Here is an 18,765-nt window from a genome sequence, read left to right as displayed (position 1 = left end):
ATCGCATAAACGGAAAGCGCAGTATCCGGGCAGACCGGCGGCTCTGTAACCAATCAGAAAAAAGCATCGGGCGAGGGCCCGCGGGCGCGTGCCGGGTGGGGCGGGAGGACGGGAGGGGGCTACACTTTCGGTTCCTGTTGCGCGCGGGGCAGTGGCACGTGGCGGATACCGGCCCGATCCCGTCCGAGCCCACCCGAACAGACCCGAAGCGGCCCGAGCCCGCCCGAACAGACCCGAACCGGCTGGCATGAGGCGGGCCGCGCCCCAGCTGTAGCCGCCCGCAGGTGGGTGCGGGTCAGGGAGGGGGGTTCGGGACGAGCCCGGTGCGCTCCCGCCGGGGACCCACTCGGCAACCGGCAGCGGCGTGGCTGCGCTGTCACGGAGCCCCCACCCCCAGGAACCTTCCTTCTTGGTGTCCTATGTCCCGGTGCTCCCGGGGACCTGCCTTCCAGGTGTCCCATGTCCCCGTACTCTTGGGGACCTGCCCTCCTGGTGTCCTATGTCCCCGTACTCCTGGGGACCTGCCCTCCTGGTGTCCTATGTCCCAGTGCTCCTGGGGACCTGCCCTCCTGGTGTCCCATGTCCCCGTACTCTTGGGGACCTGCCCTCCTGGTGTCCTATGTCCCCGTACTCCTGGGGACCTGCCCTCCTGGTGTCCTATGTCCCCGTACTCCTGGGAACCTGCCCTCCTGGTGTCCTATGTCCCAGTGCTCCTGGGAACCTGCCCTCCTGGTGTCCCATGTCCCCGTACTCTTGGGGACCTGCCCTCCTGGTGTCCCATGTCCCCGTACTCCTGGGGACCTGCCCTCCTGGTGTCCTGTGTCCCCGTACTCCTGAGGACCTGCCCTCCTGGTGTCCCATGTCCCCATACTCCTGGGGACCTGCCCTCCTGGTGTCCCATGTCGCCGTGCTCCCGTGTTCCCATGCCCCTGCGGACCTTCCCTCCTGGTGTCCCTGTCCCTGGCGACCTGCCCTCCTGGTACTCCTTGTCCTCGTACCCCTGGAGGTCTCCTCTCCTGGTCCCTGTCCCCATGCTCCTGCAGACCTCCACTCCAGGTGTCCCTCTTCCTGAGGACTTGACCTCTTAGTGTCCCTGCCCTTGTCTGTCACCCTGGTGTCCTGTGTCCCCATGCTCCTGGGGACCCATCCCCACCACTCTGGGGACTCACGTCCATCCCCAGGAGCCATAGGACTGTCATGGTCTCCCCTCAGCATCCCCAGGCCAGTAGGGACCTGCCCTTCTGGTCCCCTCCTGGGGACACTGGGTCAGAGAGGCTCTCCAGTGCCTCCCAGCACCCCTGTCCCCTGCCAGGAGCAAGGTACCTAGAGCTGGTTTGGTGTCTCTGCTGCTGGCAGTGTCCCTCCTGGGACAGCTGGGATCATTTTCATACTTATTGGTGGCTTGTGTCCAGCTGATGGAGCTCAGCCCACAGAGCTGGAGCAGTTTTTTGGGGCAGGACTGGTGGTGGCTGAGGATGGGCAACTTTTGGGCTGCACTAAGTCCCACTGTTGCCCTCCCATGCCCTGCCTCCCACCCTTTGGCCACCCTCTTGTGTCCTCTCTCCCTCCCCAAGCCCAGCCTGGGGGCCAGAGATCAGTCCTGTGGGTGTCCAGTGGGGCCTTAACTCTAAAAGGTTTTTCTTCCCCCTTTTTTTTTCAGTAGAGTTCGTGGTTTTCTGCTCCCAGCAGGAAGCCAATGTCATGGCTGATGAAGAGCTGAGCTCCCGAGCCACCAAGAAGGGAAGTTTGTCCCCCAGCAGCTCCCGGGGCAGCGTGGCTGAGTCGAACACACTGCTGCAGGAGCTCAGGAGCACCATCTCGTAAGGGCAGCTCTCTCCCACTCAGTCTGAGCACTGCCAAACGTGGATCTGTTTTGTGAGGTTGATTCATTTGCAGCCCGAGAGGGTTGAGTGTTGCCACGCTTGGTCCTTTGCTCAGTGCTGGCCACAGTGCACCACCACCAGCAGCTTGCTGCTTGCTTTGGGTGCAGAATGAATCCAGGCCATCACCTTCTGTCACACCCCTGGGATGTGGTTTTCCTCCTCTCTGCTCTCCCTGGGTCAGGGTAGAGCACACAGCTCTGGACCGGGGTCATGGTGCACTGGGAGACCATGGCCTGTGCTGAGCCATGGGTGCAGGCAGCCTTTGGCTCTCCATTCTCTGCTGTCCCTATCTTGCAACGGCTGTGGAGGGGCCCTGGGCAGTGGCTGGGAGCTGGGTGGGTTGGGGAGCACCCCATGTCCTGCTCTGCTCTGACTCCTCTTGTCTCTGTCCCCCACAGCAAATCCGTGCAGAGCAAGGTGGACTCCATCCTGGTGAGTGCCCCTGTGGCACCTGGTGCTGAGGGTGGGGGGAATGGCACATCCCCACCTTCTGCTTCTTCTGGCTAAACAGGACCCTGGGTCTGGCCTGGTTCTATTCTCCATCTAGACGGGAGCTGGCTGTGGGGATTAACCCTGAGAAACCCCTGCCCAGGGGCATGGCATCTGCTGCCCCAGCCCTGTGGGGGACAACCCTTTGCAGTCCCCTTGAGGGGCAGTTCTTGGGAGCCCCTTTAACTGGTTCCTGTGTTCATGATGACAGAGCTGCTGTGGTTTCAACGCCCCTCCAGTTGCTGCCGTTGGGAGGCTAACAAGAGCACCACAGCTCTGCCTTGGCTTGGATCCTTAACCTTTCTTTGTCTCTGGTCTGTTCTTCCCCTCCCTGTGGACCCTTTGACCGTAGCAAGATGTCCAGAAGTTCTCAGACAATGACAAACTCTACCTCTACCTCCAGCTGCCATCAGGACCGAGCCTGGGGGAGAAGAGGTGGGTGCTGGAGCATCTGGGAGAGCAGAGGGGCTGCCAGGATGCTGGTGGGGGGGGACACGGACGGTGAGAGGTCAGGTGGAGGTTGCCACGGCTCTGCCTTCTCCTGCCCTGCTTGTGCCACTTCTCTGCTGATGAAATGTTCACCTGGGGCTGCCATGGGAGCAGCAGCAGCAGCCTAGACCTGGGCTCACTGAGCACAGCTGAGTACATGCATGCCTGCAACTGGATCCGGAACCACCTGGAGGAGCACACAGACACCTGCCTGCCCAAGCAGGACGTCTACGACGCCTACAAGTGAGCACAGGCCTGAGGAGCTTCTCTCCCTGGCATGGGGAGGTCTCTTTGCCCACTGGAATGGGCTGCTCAGGGAGGTAGTGGGGGGTCCACATCCCGGGAGGTGTTTAAGGAAAGCCTGGATGAGGCACTCGGTGCAGTGGTGTAGCTGATTAGTTAGGGTTGGGTGATCAGTTGGACTTGATGATCTTGGAGGTCTCTGCCAACCTGGTTGATTCTGTCTTGGGATTGTTTGGGAATAGCCCAACTCAGCCTTGAGCTGCTGAAAGGAGCTGTAGCAGCAGGGAGGAGCTGGGCTGGAGGGCAGCAAGAGAGGCTGGAGGGCAGCAAGAGACTGGAGGGCAGCAAGAGACTGGAGGGCAACAAGAGACTGGAGGGCAGCAAGAGAGAGTGGAGGGCAGCAAGAGAGAGTGGAGGGCAGCAAGAGAGGCTGGAGGGCAGCAAGAGAGACTGGAGGGCAGCAAGAGAGGCTGGAGGGCAGCAAGAGAGTGGAGGGCAGCAAGGGAGGCTGGAGGGCAGCAAGAGAGGCTGGAGGGCAGCAAGGGAGGCTGGAGGGCAGCAAGGGAGGCTGGAGGGCAGCAAGAGAGTGGAGGGCAACAAGAGAGTGGAGGGCAGCAAGAGAGGCTAGAGGGCAGCAAGGTAGGCTGGAGGGAAGCAAGGGAGGCTGGAGGGCAGCAAGGGAGGCTGGAGGGCAGCAAGAGAGAGTGGAGGGCAGCAAGAGAGGCTGGAGGGCAGCAAGGGAGGCTGGAGGGCAGCAAGAGAGTGGAGGGCAGCAAGAGAGGCTAGAGGGCAGCAAGGGAGGCTGGAGGGCAGCAAGAGAGGCTGGAGGGCAGCAAGAGAGTAGAGGGCAGCAAGAGAGTGGAGGGCAGCAAGAGAGGCTGGAGGGCAGCAAGAGAGGCTGGAGGGCAGCAAGAGAGTGGAGGGCAGCAAGAGAGGCTGGAGGGCAGCAAGGGAGGCTGGAGGGCAGCAAGAGAGGCTGGAGGGCAGCAAGAGAGGCTGGAGGGCAGCAAGGGAGGCTGGAGGGCAGCAAGGGAGGCTGGAGGGCAGCAAGAGAGTGGAGGGCAGCAAGAGAGGCTGGAGGGCAGCAAGAGAGGCTGGAGGGCAGCAAGAGAGTAGAGGGCAGCAAGAGAGGCTGGAGGGCAGCAAGAGAGTGGAGGGCAGCAAGAGAGGCTGGAGGGCAGCAAGAGAGTGGAGGGCAGCAAGAGAGGCTGGAGGGCAGCAAGAGAGGCTGGAGGGCAGCAAGAGAGTAGAGGGCAGCAAGGGAGGCTGGAGGGCAGCGAGAGAGGCTGGAGGGCAGCAAGAGAGTAGAGGGCAGCAAGAGAGTAGAGGGCAGCAAGGGAGGCTGGAGGGCAGCGAGAGAGGCTGGAGGGCAGCAAGAGAGTGGAGGGCAGCAAGAGAGTGGAGGGCAGCAAGAGAGGCTGGAGGGCAGCAAGAGAGTGGAGGGCAGCAAGAGAGGCTGGAGGGCAGCAAGAGAGGCTGGAGGGCAGCAAGAGAGTAGAGGGCAGCAAGGGAGGCTGGAGGGCAGCGAGAGAGGCTGGAGGGCAGCAAGAGAGTAGAGGGCAGCAAGAGAGTAGAGGGCAGCAAGGGAGGCTGGAGGGCAGCGAGAGAGGCTGGAGGGCAGCAAGAGAGTGGAGGGCAGCAAGGGAGGCTAGAGGGCAGCGAGAGAGGCTGGAGGGCTCTAACCTGCATGTCCCCTGCAGGCGATACTGTGACAACCTCTGCTGCCGCCCGCTGAGCGCTGCCAACTTCGGCAAGATCATCAGAGAGATCTTCCCAAACATCAAAGCTCGGCGCCTGGGGGGCCGAGGGCAGTCCAAATATCCTTCCAGCTGGCCCAGGACCAACCCCCAGGAACTTCTGGGACTGCTGGTGACAGCTGTTGCTCCTCCAGCTGTTCCCATTGCTCAGCAGGTGGTGGTTGGTAGCTCTGAGGGGATGGTTTGTGGTGGTGCAGCTGAAGGCTCAACTCAGTTCATAGATGCAGAGAAATCTAGAATGGGTTCGGTTGGAAGGGATCTTCAAGACACTTCCCACCAGCCCACGCTGCTCAAGGCCTCATCCAACCTGGCCTGGAACACCTCCAGGGAGGGGCAGCCATGACCTCCCTGGGCAACCTGTTGTCTGAGAGGGCTTGGGGTTGCTCCATCTTTGCTCAGGGCAGCTTGTGGTGGGTGAGGAGGACACCCAGAAGGTGACATCCCAATCTGGTGTGGGGCCAGCTGCTGTCACACCTTCAGAACAGACCCATCCTAAGCCCCACAAGCCTCTCTGAGCTGTGCTCTGTCACAGCCACGTTCTTGTGCCAGCAGAAGACCTTAACCCTGCCAAACATACTGCTACAGCGGGATCCGGAGGAAGACGGTGGTCAGCCTGCCACCCCTGCCCAGCCTGGACCTCAAAGTGACTGAGACTGTAAGTCCTCTGCTCCTTCCACAGCTTGGGCTCCACCAGCCCAAGATCTAACGAACCTCCTCGCTCGTTAGATCTAATGAAGGCAGGAGGTGGAGGGATGCCCTCGCTGGGAGCAGGTTCTGCTCCGTCTCATGAGGGTGGACAAGGACCTGCCAGCCTGTGTGACCTGCTGGGATGTCAGGATCGGGCCCCGTTGGCACCTGGGGTGTTGTGCCCCACGCTTTGGGGGCTCACGGTGTGTGCCACCAGCAGCAGTCGGAGCTGGCGGAGCTGGTGCAGTCCTACAGCAGCGAGGTGATGGAGGCAGCCTGCGCCCTGACCTGCCACTGGGCCGAGAAGATCCTCAAGCGCTCCTTCAACAACATCGTGGAGGTGGCTCAGTTCCTCATCCAGCAGCACATCATCAGCTCCCGCTCGGCCCACGCCGACCTGGTCATGGCCATGGTGGTCTCAGGTGGGTGGGACAAAGCCCTGACCCTGCTCACCCCATGCTGGGCTCAGTCAGGCCTGTGGTGGGAACAGAAGGTTGGAGGTGGGGGTCCCCTTGGGCACCAGCTGCCCAGGGTGTGACCTAGGTGCTGCCAACCCTTGCCCATGAGGTCCAGGGGGATGTCTCAGCTTTGTCACCTTCTGTGCACCCCCAGAGAGCACTGAGAAGATCCATCGTGAGAGTCGGGCTCCAGCAGCAGTGAAGAAGAACGGCCTGGACGCCCCTGAGAGCGGTGACAGGAGCCAGGGCCAGGTGAGACCCCACCAGGGCCAGGTGGGGACCCCTGGGAGCCCTACTCAGCCTTTGGGGACGTGCTCAGGGAAGCTCCACCACAACATCCCCTGCCAGCACCTCCCTCTGCCTGCAGACCAAGAAGGAGAGCAGCCCCAAGCCCTCCGTCCCACCTCGTCCAGAGAAGAAGAAGCCCCCGGAGCCCCCCAAGGCTGCCAGCAGCCCCCAGGTGAACGCCCTGGTCGCCCGCCTGCCCCTGCTCCTGCCCCGCATCCCGCCAGTGGAGCGACCCACGGTACCCGGTGCCACCACCATCCGCTCCTCCCCTCCTGTCCTGGCACCCAAAATCACAGCTACCCCTCTGGGGGGCACGGTCAAGGTGGCCCTGCCGCTGCCGGTGGGCACAGCGTCTCCCTCCGTGCCCCTCGGGCTGGCCCCGGGGGTCAACGGGCCGGCAGGTCTCCTGAGCCAGCAGGCAGCCGTGCCAGTCCTCAACGTGCTGCTGCCCGGCGTTGGCGTCCCTGGCACGGCCGAGAGCCCTGCCAACCCCCGGAGCGCAGGGGGCAGCGGTGAGGGTCCCAGTCCCCAGGACTTGCAGCGCCCCAAGGCCACCAAGCGTCCCCCGGAGCCGGCCGGGGACAGCCTGCAGAAGCGCAGACGCGGGCGGCCGCGGAAGAGGCTGGAGGAAGGGGGCACAGCCTCCCCTCCGGAGCTTTGCCGTGGGGCAGGTGCCAGTGGCAGTGGCTCTCCCGATGGTGGCAGTGCCACCAAGCCCCTTGGGGACAGTCCAGCTGGGAAGTGCCTGCCCACCCATGTCAGCGTCATCCAGGATGGCAGGATCAGTGCCAAGGCCAGCCGGGAGCTGGCACTGGAGAAGCTGTCAGCGGCACAGAGGAGCCCAGGCGAGGCCAGGTCCACCCTGGGTGACACTGCAGGTGCCCCCCGGGACGGAGGGGACCCCTCCACTGCCCACCATGATGGACAGACACAGGCAGGAACCTGTCCTGCCCCTGCCACCTCCCAGCCCTCAGACACCTCTCCCTGTGCCCCCACGTCCCAGGGGGCTCCGCCAGGGCAGGTGGGGCTCTGTGCCCACCCTGGCACTTAGGGCCATGCCCTGACACGCACCCCCCCACCCTGCCTTTCCCCTCTGGCTGCCCCCCTGTGCCCTGCCCTTCTCCCTGCCATTAAAAGTCTGTCCATCTGTCTGCCCTGGCTTTGGCTGTGCTGGGGGTGACTGGGGGGGAGGGGGACGTGGGGCAGTAGGGAGGGGGACACGGGACAGGGGGAGGGGACAAGGGGCTGTGGGATGGGGGACACGGGACATAGGGCTGGAGGAAGAGGGACACGGGACGTGGGGAGACGACACAGGACATGGAGGCGGGACACAGGACGTGGGGAGACGACACAGGACATGGGGGCGGGACACGGGACGTGGGGACGGAGCATGGGGGCGTGGGGAGGGGACAGGGTGCTGTGGGATGGGGGAAACGGGGCTTCAGTTTCTCCTCCGGAGCTGCCGGCGCAGACGCAGGCGCGGTGGAGGGATCTCCACTGCTGGCTCGCGGCGCCTTGGGGATGCCTGTGACGACAGAGGCGATTTTCAATCGGAAAAAAAACGATTTCGGGCAACGCTGCCGGCGCCGAATCCCGGGGGCAGCAGCCCCGCCCCCTCCCAGCAGCCCCGCCCCCTCCCAGCAGTTCCCGCCCCTTCGCACAGCGCCGGTGCCTCCGAGCCAGCAGGGGGCGCTGTGGCGGCTCAAACCCTCCCGGCCCCTCAGCCCGGTCAGGCGGTGCCGCGGGCAGCCCGGGCCGGGGCCTGCGCCAGCGTCCAAGGCTCCGCTCCGCTCCCTGCGCCGTTCCGGCCCCTCCGCTCCGGCCCTCTGCGCAGGTGAGCACTGAGCAGCCGCATCGGCACCGCTAGAGGCATTGCTTTCCCTTCCGCCCCGCAACCTCGGACTGCCTCCCGCGGCTTCCCCCCCCTGCCCGCGCCGCGGCGGCACCGTCGCACCGGGCAGGGAGGGAGGCGGAAGCGAGGTTTCCCTCAGGCCGGTTTTGCGGCCGCTCCGGGAGGTCAGTCAGCGGCCCCGGCCGGCGCTTCTTACCGAGGGAGCCCCCGCCGGCCCCTCCCGGGGCTGTGCGGGGGCAGAGCGGGGCTGGCCGGGGCCTCCGCCGCCTTCCGGGCTCGCCAGCACCGGCGGCCGACTCTGGGCGGGCCGAGGGCGCCTGGTCGAGCAGGAAAAATAATCTTTTCCGCTTTTAACATTTATTTCGCACCTTCCCCCAGCAGCTGTCGATCGTCTCCGGAGCTCCGCCGAGCCGCTGCCCAAGGATGAGCCGCCGGCGTTGCTGCCCCGAGCGTCGGTATCCGGGAGCGGAGAGGCAGCCGTGCGGGATGGGATTGCACCAGGTACCACCGCAGCTTATCCTGAGCCTCAGCCTTACCCTCCCGGCGGGGATCGCGGGCGGTAACCCCCGCAGCCGCCTTCTCTGGGTCTCACACACAGCACCGGTGGGGCTCTAGCCGCGGTAACAGCCCCGAGCACAGCCCGGCGCCGGCGTGCAGCCGAGCCCGGTGCGCAGGCGACCGGCGAAGTGCCACAGGGACCCCTTCGGAGACTTTTTCAGGCGATGTTCTGCGTGCTCTCACTGTCATTAATGACTTGGTTTTGCCAACCCCTCTTTCCACCCTCCCGGAGCCATCTGGTGCCCCCCGTGCTTTGTAATTGCCTAAAACATCCATTTGAAAGATCAGAGACCGCAGCTAAGGGGCTCAGTGGTGGGCTGCAAGCTGCAGCTCTTCCAGACAAGTCATTCCTGTGGGGCAGGGACCCCTCAGGGCTTTTTCCTTGCCCCCCTGAAACTTCTGCTTCAAGCCAGTGGTAACTTCAGGCACGATATTGAATCATTGCCCAACTTCTCCTTATCCCAGGGGGGAATTCTGAGGAGTAGCTTGGGGAAGTAACTGGGCACAGCTCTGGGTGGAAATCATAGGATTATAGAATTGTTTGGGTTGGAAAAGCTTTCTAAGGTCGTTGAGTCCAACCAGCAACCCAACACCTCCATGGCCACCAAACCCTGGCCCCAAGTGCCATGGCCACAGGGTTCTTGAACTCCTCCAGGGATGGGCACTCCACCACCTCCCTGGGCAGCCTGGGCCAGTCCCTGACTCTTCTTGTAAGACAGAAACTGTTCCTCTTGGCCAACCTGAACCTTCCCTGGAGCAGCTTGAGGCCATTTCCTCGTGTTCAATCACTTGTTCCTAGGGGAAGCCTCCCCTTCACTCCAGCCTCCTTGCAGAGTGTAGAGAGCAATGAGGTCTCCCTCAGCCTCCTCTTCTGCAGCCTCCCCACCCCCAGCTCCCTCAGCTGCTCCTCCCCAGCCCTCTTCTCCAGGCCCTTCCCCAGCTTTGTTGCTCTTCTCTGGACCCTCTCCAGCTCCTTAATGTCTTTCTGGCTGTGAGGAGCCCAACCCTGACCCCAGGATTGCAGCTGTGGCCTCAGCAGTGCCCAGCCCAGGGCCACGATGCTGGATTTTGGGTGGCAGTGCTGGTTTGCAGCTCTTTGGCCCAGTGCTGGCTGGAAGAGTGGAAACTTTTCAACACCTTGGAGGTTCTGAGCTCCCCTTGGGGACTCTGTGGCTGTTGGTGCAAAGCAGTGGCTCTGGTGGAGGGAATCTCTGAAAGCAGAGAGATCTGCTCCTGCAGAGCCAGCCCCAGGCTGGGACTGAGCCCAAGGCCTTTGCTGAGGGCAGGTTTGGAGGCCCTGAGGACTGGTTTTGGGGCACCTCCACCCCAAGGCCTGGCACAGGGTGGTTGTGTGGGGTGGTGGAGCTCATCCTGTCTGTGTGAGGTGCCAGCCAGGGCTCAGGCTCTGGCTTGGGTCCTCCTGTTGCCCTTTTCCCTGAAAATTCCTCTTTTTTTGCTTTCCCTCTGCTGCTCTCTCTGTGGTGAGCATCCTTGGAGAGGGAAGCTGTGCTGCTCCAGGGGAGGGAAGGCTCCCAGCAGTGCCCTGGTGCAGCAGGGGAGGTTTTGGGGCAGAGTTTGTCCTCAGGGGATGTCTGGAACCTGCCCTCTCTTGGCTTTTGGAGGAGACCCTTGTGCTGGGCAGGGGCTGAGTCTGCCTCAGCCAAGTGTGAGAGTGGGTTGGAGCCCATCTGTGTTGGTGCTGATCCCTCCTGGAAGGGGATTTTGGGTTGGAAAGAAGGTGCAGTGTCCCTCAGGAAGAATTATTTGTCCTCACAGCTCCTCTGCAGTCCCTCTGTGCCTCAGTTTCCCCAACCTGTAAGCTGTCACTGATGTATTGCATTGAGTTACTCTGTTTGTAGTAGGTCCAGAGGAGCTCTCTGAGGAGCTTGGACCTCTCCAAGGGGCAGAAGCTCTCTGAGGAGCTTGGAGCTCTCTGAAGGGCAGAAGCTCTCTGAGGAGCTTGGAGCTCTCTGAGGGGCAGAAGCTCTCCAAGGGGGCAAGAGCAGGGCAGGGGCTCTGAGTAGCAGGAGCTCTGAAGAGCAAAGGGTTCTCCAAGGGGCACAGTGAGAGTCACTGACAGCCCATCCTCCTCCTCCTCCCCCAACACTGCTGAGATGTTTTCTGCCCCCATCCCAAGCCCTGTGGCCTTCCCCAAAGGCTCAGCAAGATGTTGAAGGCCTTCAGTGCTGAGCAAAACAAAAAGCCACGCAGCGTAATCGAGACCAGATGTCTTGGTGAGGCTTCATCCTGTCCCCCTGGTTGCTTGCCAGGGTTAATATTTCTTATTCAAGTCAGGCAGCAGTGAGACTTTGCTTTTTTTGTGTGTGTGTGTCCCTCCAGCAAAGCCTCAGCTCTGTTCCCAAAGCTCTCCCTCTGCTCCTGTCCCTTCCTAAGGCTCCGAGCTCTCCGCTGCTCCACCAGGGGTTCCGCTGCTGCTCCCCGGGGGAAGCTTCCCTTGATTTCAGCTTCAATCACTCAACTTTGGGGCTGTTCTACCAGAGAGAAACTTGGCCACTTTTGGCTGTGGGTGGAGGATGAAGCAGCTGAAGTCAGCTCAGCTCAGCCTGTTCTCCAGCCGGGATTGCTTCACTGCCTGCGGCTGCTGGGGGCTGAATCCCCGCGGAGAGCAGCGAGGTGGAGCAGGGGCAGCTCTGCTGAGCCTACAGAGGTAACCAAGTCCCTGCTGCTGGCTGTGCTGTGAGGCAGGGAGAGGTGCAGCAGGCAGGGAGTCAATCCCCTCGCTGGGATTTTAGGGGGCACAAGGAGGGGAGATGAGGCTTTGGTGCTGGGAGGTGGCTGGGGAAGGAGGCTCTGTGTCGGGGGGGGGGGGGCTCCTGGGTTTCTGAGCCCTGCTGGTGGTGCAGAGGTGACCCCAGAGGCACGGGGGGAGCAGGGTGGGGAGAGCCTGGAACAGGTTGCTCAGGGAGGTTGTGGCTGCCCCCTCCCTGGAGGTGTTCAAGGTGAGGCTGAATGAGGCTTTGAGCAACCTGGGCTGGTGGGAGGTGTCCCTGCCTGGGGCAGGGGCTTGGAACTGGATGAGCTTGAAGATCCCTTCCAACCCAAACCTTCTTTGAAGCTCTGAATCCAAGTTTCTCCCACTCAGCAGTGGCCAGCTCTGGTCATCTCCTCTCTGGGGCAAAGCTGGGGCGTGGAGCCCCTCCAGGCCTCACCAGGTGGCAAAGGGATCAGGGAGTTTGGACTGGGGATGGCTCAGAGCTGTGCTGTGGGCACCTGAGAATCGTGGGGATACCTGCCGTGGGTAGGTCAGGTTGGATCCAGTCTCTCCTGTGGACCTGGAGGAGGTGGAAGGTCCAGAACTGCATCTGCATGCCCAATGTGTACAGGGAGGGAGCTTTAGGGTCCCTATGCTCCTCTCTCCCTCTTCAGCCTAGCAAGGAGGACATCAAAGCAGTTCCCTGCATCAGATAAACCATTTGGGGCTCGGCAAACCCTCTGTGGGCAACAAGCTCCTGGGGTCACAGAAACTTCAGCACCTCTGGGAGCCACCTCTGGGGCTCTGGCAGATGCCAGCACTGAACTTTGTTCTTCACCTCTTTGCCATCCTGACTGTCTTGATGGGAACCTTTGAAGGCCCCCGGGAGCAGTGGCACCAGCAAAGCTCTGTGTGACTGCTCCTCCATTCCACACCTCTTCAAATCCTACCTTGTCAAGTCACACCAAAGGATCTCCTTTGTGGGGGTGACTTCAAAATCAGATCAGAGAGGTTGTGGAGCCTCCTCTGGAGGCTTTCAAGGCCTCTCTGGATGTGTTCCCCTGTGCCCTGCCCTAGGTGAGCCTCCTTTGGCAGGGGGCTTGGACTGGATGATCTCCAGAGGTCCCTTGCAGCCCCTGCCATTGTGTGCCTCTGTGGTCAGCCAGGCTTCTGTGGGCCAAGGCTGGGAAGGACAGACAACTTCCTTCAGCTCAGGGGGTCTTTAGGATCTAATGCCCACAAGTATTTGAGGCATGCAGGGATTTGCAGCGAGGGGAGCAGTGAGCACAGAGGGAGGCCTTGTGCCCTGTGCCCGGGCTTGGAAGATGCTGATCCCAGCAGCTCAGAGCTCTGAACTTTGGTCAGGCTTTGGTCACTGCCGTGGGAAGAGCTGAAGAGCTTTGAAAACAAGAGGAGGAAATGGGCTCCTGGGCAGAGGCCTTGCCCCTGGGCACACCAACCTCAGCTTGCAACTGTAGGATTGGAGAAGACCTTTAAGACCATCAAGTCCAACCCTCAGCCCAACACCACCATGGCCACCAAACCCTGGCCCCAGGTGCCATGGCTGCAGGGTTATTGAACTCCTCCAGGGATGGGGACTCCACCACCTCCTTGGGCAGCCTGGGCCAGTCCCTGACCACTCTTGCAGGACAGAAATTGTTCTTCGTGGCCAACCTGAACCTCCCCTGGCACAACTTGAGGCTATTTCCTCTCAATCTATCACTTGTTCCTTGGGAGCCCAACCCCCCGTGGCTCCAGCCTCTTTTCAGGGAGCTGTAGAGAGCAATGAGGTCTCCCTCAGCCTCTTCTTCTCCAGCCTCCCCACTCCCAGCTCCCTCAGCTGCTCCTCTCCAGACCCTTCCCCAGCTTCATTGCCCTTCTCTGGCCCTGCTCCAGCTCCTCAATGTCCTTCTGTGGCCTCAGCAGTGCCCAGCCCAGGGCCACGATGCTGGATTTTGGGTGGCAGTGCTGGTTTGCAGCTCTTTGGCCCAGTGCTGACTGGAAGAGTGGAGACTTTTCAACACCTTGGAGGTTCTGAGCTCCCCTTGGGGACTTTGTGGCTGTTGGTGCAAAGCAGTGGCTCTGGTGGAGGGAATCTCTGAATGCAGAGGGATCTGCTCCTGCAGAGCCAGCCCCAGGCTGGGACTGAGCCCAAGGCCTTTGCTTGGCCAAGCTGAAGGTCTGTGACTTCTTGGAGATGCAGATGTGGTTTCAGTCTGTTGTGGGCTCTTTAATCCATGGCCTTCAGGGTCCTAGACTCACAGAATGGCTCGAGCTGGAAGGGACCTTAAAGCTCATCCAGTTCCAACCCCCCTGCCATGGGCAGGGACACTTCCCACCTAGCCCAGATTGCTCAGAGCCTCATCCAGCCTGGCCTTGAACACCTCCTCCCACCTGAGGAGCTGTGACAATCAGCAGCTAATCCAAAGTCGTTCAACGAACAGGGAAGGAAATCTCTCATTGCAGGAACCTTTGGGCAGAGCAAAGGGGCTGGGGGGAGGGGGAGGTGTCTCTGAGAGGAGGTGGGGAGCAGGCAGGCAGCAAATCCTTGAGGGAAGTCCTCTCCCAAAGCCAAGGCGTTTTTCCAGCGTGCTGGAGGTGAAAAGCAGGCAGGAGCTGGCAGTTTGCTGGCAGCACAGAGCCCTTGCAGCAGGCTTTGTGCCCTGCTGCCCATCACGAGCTGCCTGCTTGTGGCCTGTGAGCAGCAAGGGGAAGCAGCCGGGGCCCTGGTAATGATGTGGGGTTGAACAGAGCCTTCTTTTATCTCCAGAGGACCATTGCACTTGGCACTGGTGGCCTTCATTCTTTGCTGGTTAATCCCCAGAGCTCTGCTGCTGCTCTTTTGCTGATGCTGGGGAAGGGGAAAGCACTTCCCAGCCCTCCTTGAGCTGAGTTTGGAAAGGCAATGAAGAGCTAATTGTGGGTGGGGGAGTGTGAGCCAGGGATGTGTCATCCAAGGATGTGTGAGCCAGGGATGTGTGATCACATCTGGACTTTGAAAGCAGGGACCTGGAGGCCACAGATGTGGTTCCTCCTCCGGCTCACCCAGGGCCAGTGTGGGATTTCACCACCTGCTGCTGTCACCTCTTGTCCCAACAGCAGGTTGAAGATGGAAAGCAGCTCTGTGGAGAAGGACCTTGGAATGCTGGTGGACAATAAGTTATCCCTAGGACAGCAGTGGGGCCTTGTGGCCGAGAAGGCCAATGGTGTCCTGGGGGCATTCAGAAGAGTGTGGCCAGAAGGTCAAGGGAGGTTCTGCTGTCCCTTTACTCTGCCCTGGTGAGGTCACATCTGGAGTACGTGGGGATAGTTCTGGGCTCCCCAGTTCAAAAGGGATAGGGAGCTCCTGGAGAGAGTCCAACAGGATGCTGAAGGCACTGGAACATCTGATGGGGAAAGGCGGAGAGCCTGGAGAAAGCAGCCTGAGAGGAGACCTGATCAATGCTTGCAATTATTTGAAGGGTGGGAGCAAGAAGGGGCCAGGCTCTGCCCAGTGGTGTCCTGGGACAGGACAAAGGGCAAGGGGCATGAACTGGAACCCAGGAAATTCCACCTCAACATGAGGAGAAACTGTGCTGTGAGGCTGCTGGAGGCCTGGAGCAGGCTGCCCAGAGAGGTTGTGGAGTCTCCTTCTCTGGGGACTTTCAAGACCTCTCTGGATGTGTTCCTGTGTGACCTGCCCTGGGTGACCCTGCTTTGGTTGGACTTGATCTCCAGAGGTCCCTTCCAACCCCACCCTTCTATGACTCTGATAAGCTTCATCCTCTCTAGCAAGGAGCAGAGCTGCTGGTTCCACCCAGCCTGTAGCTCTCTAATCCCAACCTCTGCAGAATGTCATTGGGGTGGGGAGCAGGAAGCAGCCCCTGGGTGTTTGGGGTGGTTTCCCCTCTCCTCTTTTGGTCTTGCTCAGAGTTTTTATTGTCATGGCAACAGGAAGCTTTTGTGTGATAGCTGATAGCTCCTCACAGCTCTCTCAGGTCTGGCTGGAAGGGGCACTGAGAAGACCTTGAGGAGCCGTGGTGTGGCTTGGGCCACCTTCCCTCTCCAGACAAAGGCTTTGTGAAGTGGCTTGCACCAAACCTCAGCCCCAGTCTTGGTTTCCCTTGAGGTCCATCCCAACACGAGTTCCTTCTTCCCCACCTTCAGGCTGGCTGAGGGTCTCCTCCCCGGGTTGTGTCCCTGACTCTTCTGTCTCCTTCCCTTTGCAGCTCTGAAGTGCTCAGCACCACCACTGCTATGGGAGACTCTGTCATAGACCCGGCCCGAGGGACAGGCGTGGAGCAGGCGCCCAGCTCGGTGCCCCAGGGGAGTGGTGGGACCTCCCTCAGCGTCATCACGGAGGGTGTCGGGGAGCTGGCAGTCATCGACCCTGAGGTGGCAAAGAAAGCCTGCGAGGAGGTCCTGGAGAAGGTGAAGCTGATGCACGGAGTCTCCTCCGACAGCTTGGCCAAAGCAGGCGAAGGCAGCGAGGCCGAGCGCGCCCCACGCCCCGCGGCCGATTTGGCCAACGGAGACCTGGGGGAGGGCTGTGAAATCAGGTGCTTGGATGACCCCCCTGGCACGGCCTCCAGGATCCAGGAGGAGGACGAGGCCGCGGCCAACACGGTGAAGACCGCTCGGAAGCGGCAGAAGAACAACTCCGCCAAGCAGTCCTGGCTGCTGCGGCTCTTCGAGTCCAAACTCTTCGACATCTCCATGGCCATCTCCTACCTGTACAACTCCAAGGAGCCCGGGGTGCAGGCTTACATCGGCAATAGGTTGTTCTGCTTCAGGAACGAGGACGTGGACTTCTACCTGCCCCAGCTGCTCAATATGTACATCCACATGGACGAGGACGTGGGGGACGCCATCAAGCCCTACATCGTGCACCGCTGCCGGCAGAGCATCAACTTCTCCCTGCAGTGCGCCCTGCTGCTGGGCGCCTACTCCTCGGACATGCACATCTCCACCCAGCGGCACTCCCGCGGGACCAAGCTGCGCAAGCTCATCCTCTCGGACGAGTTGAAGCCGGCTTACAAGAAGAGGGAGCTGCCTTCGCTCAGCCCAGCCCCCGACATGGGGCTGTCTCCTTCCAAAAGGACTCACCAGAGGTCCAAGTCGGACGCCACCGTCACCATCAGCCTGAGCAGCAACCTGAAGCGCACAGCCAGCAACCCCAAAGTGGAGAGCGAGGAGGAGGTAACGTTGGGGTGCTCCGAGGCTCCGGGGAGGGATGTCCCCCAAGGCGTTGTGTGGTTGCTTCTCACCACGGAGCTCTCCCTTGGGTTGTTGGCCAGGTGATTGAAGTGTTGGTTCCTATTGCCTGCACTGCTGGGTCAGATGGTTGAAGTGTTGGTTCCTGTGCCCACCCACACTGCTGGTCAGATGGTTGAAGTGTTGGTTCCTGTGCCCACCCACACTGCTGGTCAGATGGTTGAAGTGTTGGTTCCTGTGCCCACCCACACTGCTGGTCAGATGGTTGAAGTGTTGGTTCCTGTGCCCACCCACACTGCTGGTCAGATGGTTGAAGTGTTGGTTCCTGTGCCCACCCACACTGCTGGTCAGATGGTTGAGGTGTTGGTTCCTGTGCCCGCCCACACTGCTGGTCAGATGGTTGAAGTGTTGGTTCCTGTGCCTGCCCACACTGCTGGTCAGATGGTTGAAGTGTTGGTTCCTGTGCCCACCCACACTGCTGGTCAGATGGTTGAAGTGTTGGTTCCTGTGCCCACCCACACTGCTGGTCAGATGGTTGAAGTGTTGGTTCCTGTGCCCACCCACACTGCTGGTCAGATGGTTGAAGTGTTGGTTCCTGTGCCCACCCACACTGCTGGTCAGATGGTTGAAGTGTTGGTTCCTGTGCCCACCCACACTGCTGGTCAGATGGTTGAAGTGTTGGTTCCTGTGCCCACCCACACTGCTGGTCAGATGGTTGAAGTGTTGGTTCCTCTGCTTATCCACACTGCTGGTCAGATGGTTGAAGTGTTGGTTCCTGTGCTTACCCACACTGCTGGGTCAGATGGTTGAAGTGTTGGTTCCTGTGCTTACCCACACTGCTGGGTCAGATGGTTGAAGTGTTGGTTCCTCTGCTTACCCACACTGCTGGTCAGATGGTTGAACCCCTGGTTCCTCTGCCTACCCACACTGGAGGGGCAAACCATTGAAGTCTTGGTTCCTCTGTCTCTCCTGTGTCCACCCACACCAGTGGATCATGCTTGAGGTGCTCCACAGGGGGAGTATTCCTGGTCTGTGGGGAAGGGAGGGAGTTAGATGGCTTCGAGGCAAGGCAGAAGGCTGGCTCAGGAGGGCTGAGTCGCTTCTTGTCCTGCTGAACTCCCACACACTTCAGGTGACCCGGCCAGGGTCTCTGTTTTGCAATCTGCAGCCATCTGATTGCTGCTGGAAATCTGATTTCCTCCTTGCCCCAACTCATTTGGATTTAGCAATGCTGGGGTTTATCCTCAGGCAGAAGAGTCCCTGGGCAGCCAAGGGCTGGGAGCAGGAGGGGAAGCGATAAAACCTCCACTGGCCCCAAAACCAGCCTCTGGTGCATGGCACCCCCCAGGCTGCAGGGCCAAGAGCTGCTGCTGTGGGGTTTGTGTGTGGCTGCTGCCTTGTGCTGAGCTCTGAGCTGGATTTCTGTCATCTTCTCACAGCAACAAGGTGATGGAGAGCTGGGGTTTAGTCCACAAGGATGAGCCAAGGGTGGGAATGCCTTTGCTGTGAGGACAGGCTGAGGGAGCTGGGGGTGTTCAGCCTGGAGAAGAGAAGTATCCAGGGGGACCTTAGAGCTCCCTTCCAGTACCTGAAGGGATCCTACAGGAAGGCTTCAGAGAAACTTCTCGTGAAGGTGTCCAGAGACAGGCCAAGGAGGAGTGGTTTGGAGTTCAGGGAGAGCAGGGTTAGAGTGAAGCTGAGGAAGAAATTCTTTAGTATGAGGGTGGTGAGACTGAAATAGGCTGCACAGGGGAGGCTGTGGCTGCCTTCTGCCTGGATGAGGCCTTGTGCAACCTGGGCTGGTGGGAGGTGTCCCTGCCCATGAGAGGGGCTTGGAGAGGATGATCTGTGAGGTCCCTTCCAACCAGAGCCATGCTGTGATGCTGTGATTTTCCCTGCTGGAGGGGCTGGGCTGCATGGAGGGGACACATCCAGCCTCCAGGGTTAGGTGTTGATGTGGTTTGATGCCAAAGCAAGCAGAGGTTAAAGAGGTGACCTCAGGCTTGTGCCTGTCTCACGTCTCCCAAACCCACTTCTTTTGAAGCATCCAAGAGTTCCCAGCACAAAGTTGCTTTGGCTTTGGTGCTGAGCTGCCAGGCTCTGCCTGCTCCCTGGTTTTCCTTCGGCAGAATTTCTTCCCCCACCCCCAGATGCT

At 60.7% G+C, this 18,765-nt stretch overlaps 2 protein-coding genes across 2 annotated transcripts in view; both read left to right on the top strand.

Annotated features, from left to right (window-relative positions):
• The first annotated feature begins 1,701 nt into the window (after positions 1 to 1,701).
• Positions 1,702 to 7,345, top strand: RFX5 (regulatory factor X5). Its single transcript, XM_054396922.1, has 10 exons — positions 1,702 to 1,820; positions 2,282 to 2,315; positions 2,725 to 2,807; positions 2,979 to 3,104; positions 4,805 to 4,921; positions 5,435 to 5,516; positions 5,766 to 5,970; positions 6,161 to 6,258; positions 6,374 to 6,634; positions 6,713 to 7,345. The coding sequence occupies exons 1-10, from the start codon at positions 1,702 to 1,704 to the stop codon at positions 7,343 to 7,345; spliced, it is 1,758 nt and encodes a 585-aa protein (XP_054252897.1).
• A 1,257-nt stretch (positions 7,346 to 8,602) lies between these two features.
• The window catches only part of PI4KB (phosphatidylinositol 4-kinase beta), a 31,610-nt gene continuing 21,447 nt past the window's right edge, over positions 8,603 to 18,765 (top strand). Inside the window, exons 1-2 of the mRNA XM_054397027.1 lie at positions 8,603 to 8,647; positions 15,626 to 16,595. Of these exons, the coding sequence (XP_054253002.1) occupies positions 15,654 to 16,595 (942 nt within the window). The 5' untranslated portion in view covers positions 8,603 to 8,647; positions 15,626 to 15,653. The remainder of the gene's footprint in view (positions 8,648 to 15,625; positions 16,596 to 18,765) is intronic.

The sequence above is a fragment of the Indicator indicator genome, chromosome 40 (genome assembly GCF_027791375.1).
Source record: "Indicator indicator isolate 239-I01 chromosome 40, UM_Iind_1.1, whole genome shotgun sequence".
Classification (NCBI taxonomy): domain Eukaryota; kingdom Metazoa; phylum Chordata; class Aves; order Piciformes; family Indicatoridae; genus Indicator; species Indicator indicator.
This window is presented reverse-complemented; position numbering and strand designations above follow the sequence as displayed.